The 10,203-nt window shown below is 40.7% G+C and overlaps 1 protein-coding gene across 1 annotated transcript in view; it reads left to right on the top strand.

Annotated features, from left to right (window-relative positions):
• The window catches only part of LOC109487693 (cyclic nucleotide-binding domain-containing protein 2-like), a 28,360-nt gene that overhangs the window by 13,413 nt on the left and 4,744 nt on the right, over nucleotides 1-10,203 (top strand). Inside the window, exons 5-16 of the mRNA XM_019791721.1 lie at nucleotides 1,491-1,570; nucleotides 2,132-2,285; nucleotides 3,017-3,180; nucleotides 3,586-3,659; nucleotides 3,998-4,086; nucleotides 4,749-4,832; nucleotides 5,098-5,168; nucleotides 5,550-5,627; nucleotides 5,801-5,861; nucleotides 7,027-7,123; nucleotides 7,513-7,625; nucleotides 7,998-8,171. Of these exons, the coding sequence (XP_019647280.1) occupies nucleotides 1,491-1,570; nucleotides 2,132-2,285; nucleotides 3,017-3,180; nucleotides 3,586-3,659; nucleotides 3,998-4,086; nucleotides 4,749-4,832; nucleotides 5,098-5,168; nucleotides 5,550-5,627; nucleotides 5,801-5,861; nucleotides 7,027-7,123; nucleotides 7,513-7,625; nucleotides 7,998-8,171 (1,239 nt within the window). The remainder of the gene's footprint in view (nucleotides 1-1,490; nucleotides 1,571-2,131; nucleotides 2,286-3,016; nucleotides 3,181-3,585; nucleotides 3,660-3,997; nucleotides 4,087-4,748; nucleotides 4,833-5,097; nucleotides 5,169-5,549; nucleotides 5,628-5,800; nucleotides 5,862-7,026; nucleotides 7,124-7,512; nucleotides 7,626-7,997; nucleotides 8,172-10,203) is intronic.

Below are 10,203 nucleotides of genomic sequence, written 5' to 3'. Positions count from 1 at the left end.
ATTTTATGAAATGTTACAGTCGTCCAAAAACAGGAGGCCGCTGGTACTTCTACTAGTGCTCGAAGTTCTAGGAGATTCTTTAAGTTATAGCTCAGAGCCCATATCTTGAGAAAGATGTGTGAAGAAAGTGTGAAGGAGAGACTTAAGGTGCGTGTGGAGCCGTTGTTCTGTCTTAAGACTGCTTATAATGCTCATAACGCTTATAGTAAGTGCTGAAATTGTTCTGCTATCATACTTTGTCAATCTATCAATCAATCAATCAATCAATCAATCAATCAAGTGGTTTATTGGTAAAACAAGGAATTTGCAGCCACAGGCTGAATTACATCCTGATGTACAATTAATTCATTTTAAAATTCATTAGTATACAGTATAGTAAAAATCATCAAAGTTATTTACATTTACTGGCATTAAAACTTGGCTACAAATTAAGATCGAAAACACTGATTGACTTTATAAATTTGCTACAGGAGGGACAACATTACTTTGACGTTCACATAACAGACATAACATACAGATAACAATTATGTGCTCATAGATGATTATTTAAAAGGGATATCATATATGGGATACTGCTGTTCTTATAGCGTTCAGTTCTAGTCTTGACACAGTCAAGTAGATCGCTGGAGCGTGTGGTTCGTCCAGTAGTGTTCCCACGTGCGGGTGGTAGCCAACTGCGGAATTCTTTGGAACTAACAAGTTTCTTAGCGAAGTCTAGAGTGAGGTCGTCTCGTCGCTGTTCAAGTGTAGGTATGTCCAGAGTCATGCAAGCCTCGCGATACGATGTATAGGCTGGGCCCAGGATTGTCCCTTATGCTGAGGTCACATTTCCAAACCGGGGCCCAGCCGGGCTGTTCTGATTAACGAAAAATCAACAATTTGTATCAATAATATACACAGATAGTTCCCATTATTATTTTTGTCAACATTTTTGTGCTTTGTTGTCTTTTATATCATACTTTTCGTTCCATAAGACTGCCCGGCTGGGCCCCGGTTTGGAAATGTGACCTCGGCACTGCCGTTTCACCCTTGTCTCATACTTTTCAGGTTTTCAAGTTTTATTCAAGTTTAATTAATAAAAATCAGCCTTGTAGCTGGTGCACAAACGTAAACAAGCTGAATAACACTGATTTTAGTTACATTTGTACTGTGTAGTAAGTGCAAATACAAAATTAACATTACAATACGTATACGGACACACAAACAAACACATTACAAAGCCACACATGGGCACTAAAGTACAGTCCAGAGAGTCCTGAGAGTTACTGCAAAGACTAGTTGTACAGGCATATTGCCTTGTGTAAGAAAGAGTTTTTCAGTCTCTTTGTATGGGCTGCTGGTACTGTAAGTGCAGTTCCATTTCTTAAGGTCCTCCCAGTATTCATATCAATCCAGTTCATGTTCTACAACAACAATAGATTACTGTGTTCTATATATTAATTCGAGATTTGGTTTTTCTTTCTTTTAATACCTTTTAATTTTCTTTTCAGGGAGTCGAACTTTTCCGCAAAGCAGTACAGACCGTGCGCATGCTCAGACGGATCCTGTCCACGAAGGAAGTGTCTGAGGGGTGAGTTAATTGCACAATAACAGCAATTGTATCTTAATGAATGAATGAATGACGACCTTTATTGCACATTTTTGCCACACTGGGCTAAGTACTGGTCAAAACAAGACATGATGAAAAAGATACATACAAAATAAAACTAGTTATCATTACATAAATTCAACTTCTCGCTTTTCAGTTATAGTAGAGATAAAGGAACAGATATGTTTTTCGATGGAAGGTTTGTCAAGTCGCATTAGGAATATGAATTTTTCTACAGTGCTCAAGTGTATGAAGTAAGGAAATAGGTTTTGTACAAGCCTATACAGATCATTTCTCTCTTTACTATATAATCTACATTCTATACCAAAGTGACATTCGTCCTCTATTCTATTCAAATTACAACATGTACATAGATGTGGGTCAGAGACATGCCTGTGGACATTCCATTCCTGTGGACAAAATGGCTGTACCATTCCTAGAATTCTTGCAAACTGCACACAATACTGTACCATTAGGCTCCTCCCTGAGACGTCGCCAAAAACTGCACTGGATGCCTTTGAAAAATTGTTTCCGTCCCTACAGTATTAAGCAGATGGAGAAAGGCCGTGCGGACGAGGCTGAGAGTACGGGCTCGCCGTTCGTCATGTTCGCCGACTCGGTAGGGACTGACGACACCAAGTCCACGTCAGACCCCGGGCTGTCCTTCGATCCCAAGATATACAAGGCCAAGAAAGAGGTACGTACACTGGCCTGGTCATTATTTTGTAAAAGATTTTTTTGCTTGACAAAAGTCACGCTCAGAATCATTTTTCTCAATCCCAATTTAAAGCGATATTGAATGAATGAAAGACCTTTATTGTACATTTTTGCTCATTCGAACTAAGTACTGACAGGTCATGGTAAACAGCGATGGTAGACTATATCTATAGTAAAACTACATATGTACAGGTTCTGCTTCTTCTCGCTTCTTAAAACAGTTGTAAATGTAAGAACAGATATTATGTAAGACTTTTTGCGACAAAACTGTGCATATAGATAATTAAAATTTTCTCATATAGATTATTATTTTCAACATATTAGCGTCGCTATTTCGCTTTTCCGGCGACTCAGCGCAGCACAAGATATATGTTGCACCAGGCCCGCTGTATTTTTAGGAGGCTCCTAAAAAGAATGTAAACAAACAGCGGTAAACAAAGCGAGGAGTTGGCAGTTTTTTAAACCCTTTTTTGCGGCGCAACGAAGTTGATCTTTTACCCCTCAAATGTCATTATGAACCTTTCTGTCGGTTGAATCAGGGTTCTTGTGGGGATGTAGGGTCAGGCCAAATTCGTCCCTCGATAACTTAACGGTCGAAAAACGTGGAAAAAAACTGGGTACGTGGAAAAAAACTGGGTTTCACACAGGCGCCTAGGCGCAATGTACTCCTCGTACCCAGGTAACGCTCAGCATTTGTTCCCTCGTTCCCAGGTCACGCTCAGTAGTGAAGCCAAACGTGTGCTGAAGTCGCGCGGGAAGGACAGGACGCCGGAGGGCCTCCAGACCGCCCTGTACGGGCTGCAGACCATTCCCGCCTTCGCCGAGTACCCGCTGCACATGCAGGAGAAAATATGCAAGGAGGCCTGGCTGGAAGAGTACGTACTGGGTCTTTTGTATTTTATTGCCTTCGTCAGAAGGCTATGTTTTCCGTTTCGCCATGGTAAAGTGGCAGTGGTGTATGTCAACATCATAACTCAAGTAGTTAAGGATGGATGTTATTGGTATTTGGTATCTAAGTAACTGTTGTGAAAACAAAGGTCAAGTTCAAAAATGGTCCACCTGGCGTTTTCCAGGGATACTGCAGCGGGCTTTTTATGCATTTGTTGATCTAAGGTGTTCTGCACAAATCCTTGATCAAATTAATGATTTTTGGTAGGTGAGTAGTAGTTATGGAAACAAAGTTAAAGGTCGGTGTTGACTCGATCCGGTTTTGATATGGTATTGATCCCGTTGATCCGGTTTTGATCCGATGTTGATCCGGATTTTCGTGTTATCTGCAGGATTCCCGCCAAAAGAGTCATCATCCGACAGGGACACATCGCCGAGAACTTCTACTTCCTCATCTCGGGAAACGGTAAGGAGAAACAAAAGGCCACATACCAAATCGTTTTGACTCATTTTTGAGACCAATAAACAACCAATTAACTCATATTGCCATGTCATATTCACGAAGCTCATTTTACTGTAGTTTCATGGCAATGTCTCATATTGCGATAATTCTTAAATGGACGTCTCACAGACGATATATCTTATATCACTAACAAGTTTATCTTCAATTCAGCTTGCCGACGCGCAGATTCTTTTTGAGCCATAGAGACTGGAGATATTTCTTGCCGCTAGATGGCGCTGCGGTGAGAAGAACGCCGTCCCGTACGTGGCTAAGTTTGTATCCCCCCCTCCCTTTTCCCACAGTTATCGTTGACATCATGGACATCGACCCGGAGGAGGACAACGCAGAGACCCGGCATGTGGCCGTGCTCAGGAAGGGAACCAGCTTCGGCGTACGTTTTCTTATCATTACCTCCATGAAAAATGGAGGTATTGTTTTTGGCGTGTCTGTGTGTCTGTCTGTGTGTGTGTGCCTGTGTGTCTGTCTGTGTGTGTGTTTGTGTTTCCGCACATTTGTACTCAGCATAACTTCAGAACGCCTTTATGGATTGTGATGATATTTGGTATATGCTGGTAGGTGTAGGTGACAAAAGTCAAGGTCAAATAAGGGCCTCCCGTTGGCTGACCTTGATACTGCAGCAGAATATTGTCAAAAGATAGGAATTTCACAAGCAAAATGTTATAATTTGAGTTTAGAAAACCATAAATCTAACTAGATTATAGTAATTATGATCTTATTTTTGAATGAGACAAATGCATAAAAAACATTTACATAAACTCTACATATTTCATGAATTCTTGTTTATCATTATGTCTCAATTATAGTATCGTTATGTTATAATTATGTTATGCTATTATTGTGTTTTCCAGTTCCAGTATATAAAACTACAGCCACCATAACAGAAATGCAGGCATCTTGCATCTTGTTTCGATATTCTCAACGCTTGATCAATCAGAAGTCAATCACAATTTCCTGCAAAATATGCCTAGTTATCATTTTCTTTAAAAAAACGGTCTTTATGAGATGAGGCATCGTTTGATGTCCTTTTTCCAGGAAATGGCGTTTTTCCGGAACAAGCGGAGGACAGCCACCGTCATCAGCCAGACTCCTGTGCAGCTATTGGTCATCAGCGCTAACGTACGTCACTTGGTTTTAACCAATCAACGGGCTATTATCCGTCTTAAAAAAAAACAGAAAACGGAAACGTATTGGTTCAAATTAACGTACTAATGTATTAGAATGCCTCTTAAGTATTTTTCAATTTTTAACAATTTTTTGTTGGTAATGAAAATAATTTAAGAAACTAACTAAAAGACGTTAACAGCTTGTAATGTTCGTGCTATATAGTTTACGCAGATGTGTATTTCTGTCTAAAAACTGTCTTAATTATTTTTAATCCCAGGACTTCTATGAAATGTTCCTCCCTGCGTACAGAATGGGGGAGGAGGAACCCGAACACGTCAAGTTCCTCAGGTCAGTTCCCATAGAGACCAACATCTGTTGCCATAGAGACCAACGTCTGTTGCCATAGAGACCAACGTCTGTTGCCATAGAGACCAACGTCTGTTGCCATAGAGACCAACATCTGTTGCCATAGAGACCAACATCTGTTGCCATAGAGACCAACGTCTGTTGCCATAGAGACCAACATCTGTTGCCATAGAGACCAACGTCTGTTGCCATGGAGAGCAACATCTGTTTCTACAGAGACTGATGTCTGTTGTCTTTGAGATAAACGACTGTTAGTGTTACCATTGAGTTAAAGAGTCCATTTTTCCGATCCTAACTAAGGTATTTGACACAAAAATAAAACGCTCGGCAACAAACTAAAAGCTGCAATTCCTTTGCCCACAGACAGGTGGAGTTTCTTGAAAACTGGCCACTGGAAAGACTTATTGCGAACCCTGACAACTGCATGTTTCAGTACTTTACGTGAGTGCTACAGAAATCTTTTTTCTATTCATTTTTTTTTATCTACCCACATGACAACACATATTACTGGTGTATCGAGTATGATATATTTGCCAAAATCAAATGTTGCATCTCTTTTTTTTCAAAAATTCCTTGCAATTGAAAGATCTAACTGAACCATACCGCTATTCTAGGCGAGGAAAAGTTATCGTGAAGAACAGCAGCCAATCAGAGTGGATCTACATAATCAAATCGGTAAGAAAAAAACTACAACATGATACATGTAATGTATTGGCACGTATTCCTAGTGTGTAGTTACCTTCGCCAAGAAGGTTATGTTTTTAGTAGCGTTTGTCTGTGTGTGTGTGTGTGTTTGTGTGTGTGTGTGTGTGGTTTAGCAAGATAACTCGAGAAGGAGTGGATGGATTGGAATGAAACTTGGTAGGTGGGTAGGACTTCATGAGACCTAAAAATGATTAGATTTTGGGCCCCCTGGCGGCTTTCCTAGGTACTGCAGCTGAACTTTCGGTTTTGATATCTCATGTTCTGGACATGCTAAGGTCACGAATTTTGGTTGGTAGATAGCTCTTAGGGTAGGAAAGAAGTGACATAAGTTTGGGTCCCCTAGCGCCTTGTTCTGGAACTGCAGGAGCATTTGTTGAAAAAAATTTGAAGGGCGATAACTCAAGAACCGGTTGACGTATTGTCGTGATTTTTGGTATGTAGGTAGTTGAAGTGATGCTTGACATAATCAAATGGCAATTATGCAAATCAGGACTTAATTTGCATAATTAATGAGGAAATTCTATAAATCTGCTTTGTTCGATAATAGAACTATGAAACACTTGTGACATCTACTTGAGAACGAGAAAAACATCTGAGGATATAGATTATGTAAAGGAGGACCTAATTTGCATAATAAATGGCAAATTCTTATAATTCCATAGTTGTAACTGCTGCACCCCGAATTTCATACTTGCCACATTTGGAAGTTAAGTGAAGGTGAACAGCAATAAACATAACTTATTCAAATCATGACCTCATTTGCATAATTTATGAGGAAGTGCTATAATAGCCTTTTTGTTAAGATAAGGCTGTCATTGGGTGGAGAATATGATCAACTGATATAATCCATATAAATGAAGCTCTTATTTACAAAATCAATTATTAAAATTGTATAATTTGTCACCCGCAAGGGTTAACATCATTTGGCGAAGGTATGAGATCGTGGAACTCTTGTTTATCATTTTTGACAGGTGTATTGAAAACCAAAGGGCCACTATGATCACTATGTGGTATCTATTCAATGTTGTAGTCCCATATCAAAGAACTCTTATAAGATTTAGTCGATCATCATGAGGAAACTTAAAAAAAATGGCTCATGAATAATCTCGCCTGTTGTTCTTCTCACTCTCGCCAGGGGACGTGCCAGGTGCTGAAGCAGTTGAGACCTGTGCGGCCGTGCCTGAGAGGCAAGCCGCTCGTCTTCGCCGGAGACATCATTTTACCCACATTAGGTATAGGACCCATTCTTGTCTAGGAAACGCTTTTAACTTGAAAAAAATCCTCTGACGCAGCACCACCTCCTATCTTTATGTTTATCGAAGGAAAACATGTTGTTTTTGCTCGGTTTCCTCTTCTTCTTCTCCAAACCAATAAGGTCAATGACCTGAATCAGACGTCTGTCACTGGTGCTGGGTTACATTGTGTTGCAATTTTATAGCAGGAGGGATTTAGACTCCTATCTGACCATATATATGAAATTCAATGTGTTTGAGTAAGAATTAACAGAGCGCTAGCAGACCATATGCGAAGGTAAACATTATGCATTTGCTTTGTAAATGTTACCTTTCTAGTTTTAATTTGAAAGGTTTTTCTTGAAATCTCTGCGTTTTGAACCTCACAGGACCAAAAATCGACACCGGCAGAGGAAGTCACGTGTCTAGACCGTTGACAGATGACGTCACGCCAGGTGTAACGTTCCTGTCGGAACCCAAGAGAACCAACTGGCGGGAAGAGGTAGGTAATGGTAGTGGATGGGGGGGGGGCAACTTGCAAGTGTAACCTTCCAACATGGCGGCCAATACATTAGTAGCCCCATAGTAAAGTGACTGTAAATACTCCGCATAGGATACTTGGAGCGTTACACAAGTTTTTAAATTGTTAATATCGATTTGTGTGTTCATTGTTGATGTTTACATGTATTTATATTTTTTTAAATTTATTCACTGTATTTTCCATGTATATTATTATGTAATTTTAATGTTTGAGCCTTGGAAAATTAGTCATGCAGGGCTGAAAGGCTTCGAAATAAATGAAATGCTAAACATGATTTCTACCTATTCTTATCGTATTATCCCCCAACTCACCAATACCACATTTCTCTCCAAGGTCATCGCCAAGAGAACAGCGGAGTTGAAGGTCACGCAGGCTGACGTCACGCCTTCGGACAGCAGCCCCAGCACAGCAGACGAACCTGGGGACGAGGGAGAGAAGGAGAGACCGAGATCGACAGGCACGCCGGTGAAGAAGGGCGCGCAGGGAAGAACGGTTACTCTCAAGACGGTAGGGGAGAGATCCAAAACTGATCCGTTGATTTAATGATATGATATGAATCTTTATTGCATGTTCTTGCCCAGATGGGCTAAATGCACATGTGCAATAGGACATGCAGTATGCAAAAACATGAGTATTGCATACTGGGACGCTATTTTCTAATGCTAATTGCTAGGAATTTATACATTATAACAATATTATATAATACCTATCATCTACTGTTAGTTGCTCTTTCTTCTCTCTTTTTGAAACATTTGGAAACATAATTACATAGTTTGTCTGCTATACATTCGTTCTTGCATGACATCAAGTGTTTAAACATGTCCTGCTTTGACAATTTCTTGCATATCTTGTCTAAATGTAAAATATCGAGTAGTTAATAAAAGATACATAAATCTCCTCTTTTGCCTGTTCTTTTTTTCGTCCCATAGACATAGCCTCTACCAGGCTTCGGGAGACAGCTGGAAGAACACGTTGAGAGAATAGAGAGATAACATGCCGAGGGAGTTGGTCCGCTAGAGAGTACATTTTCCCGAATGTATATATAGGTAGCGGACCAACTCCCTCGGCATGTTATCTCTCTATTTTTTCTGGCCAATTTCTACCCTTTCCATCCACCTCCCGAAGCCTGGTAAATATAGAGGCTATGTCTATGGGACGACAAAAGAACAGGCGCCAGTAGCCCTCATGCGGACGTATGGTGCATTACACGAAAGACCCACATACACACGCACGTCCGGTGGATTTAGGGCAGACAGTACTACATGTGTATTAGATTTGCCCATAGGGACACATGCTTAAATACACTATTAGAAGTCCTCATGAAAGTACTTGCCCATACTTCAATCTCAATTTTTTTTTCTGCACCAGGTAGCAACAAGGGTCTGATTCCCAAATATAGAAAGGAAACAGGGGGTCGACCAGGTCAAATTCCCGCCACAGCTGATGATAGTAACAAAACCTCAACTTTGACCTACATTTTCCATGGTATCTATCCGCCTGGTCAGACAAGACCTAACCACTCACATCTCTCATTACGCCCACTAAACTGGTGAAATAAACAAAACTTAACGAAAGTAGGAAAGTTCAGACCCTACCTGTGCCTTCCAGCCCCAAAATCTCCAAAATGGACCAAAACTTTCAAGAGAAAACAGGATTTTCAAAGGTATTAACTAGGCACTACAGCTTCTACTGCGCAACGCAAATGTGGTGTCTGCCCTTTAGCTTCCCCTATTGCATGCAAAACGATATTTGTCTTCGTCAGAAGGACTATGAAATTGTCTCGCCGGAGTGTGGGGAACTGCGGATTTTGCGATATAACTCTGGAAGGCATGATTCGACGTCCATGATTTTTGGCAGGCATATTACCGCTGTTGAGGCCAAAGTCAAGTACAAGTTTTGGCTTCGTGGGGGGTCCGTGCGTCACGTTAGTGCACCTTTTGTGTTTGTGGCTTGTTAGCAAGATAACTCAGGTATTTGTAAAATGTTGATTATAATTCTTGGTGTGGTGCTTACTATTGCCGGGACCAAGGTTAAGTTCGTTACTGAGCTTCGTGGGGGGTTTCGTTGTGACTACAGGGGGCATTTTGTTAATTTTTCTTGTGAGCAGGATAACTTTTGTATGTGTGGATGGAAGTTAATGAAATTTGATAGGCATATTACTGTCGTGGTCTCCAAGATTGAGTTCAAAGATGAGAGTCGTGGAGGTCGTTATGTCCCCGTAATAGGACCTTTTGTGTTTAGAAATCCCCCACCTACATCTGCTTGGAGACAGCCGACAGCTGGATATAGCCGGGGAACCCCATAATGGGATGGGATCAGATGACGTTACATTGAGGGATTGTACTATAACTTCAGCAGGGGGAGGATAGGTTGGACATATGTCAGGTTATTTTCTACGGCCACACCAAGTAATTGCTATGGATGACGTCCACTGGAGACCTTAAATCTAATTACCTTAAATTTAAGGCAAGCGCGCAATAAAAACACGAAGGGCCGAAAAACGAGATGCCTAGATTTGGAATATACTAACTGTAGAAGT

The sequence above is a fragment of the Branchiostoma belcheri genome, unplaced genomic scaffold, assembly GCF_001625305.1.
Source record: "Branchiostoma belcheri isolate BF01 breed outbred unplaced genomic scaffold, Haploidv18h27 scaffold9, whole genome shotgun sequence".
Lineage (NCBI taxonomy): Eukaryota > Metazoa > Chordata > Leptocardii > Amphioxiformes > Branchiostomatidae > Branchiostoma > Branchiostoma belcheri.
The sequence above is the reverse complement of the archived record's forward strand: the minus strand, read 5'-3'. Positions and strand labels throughout refer to the sequence as shown.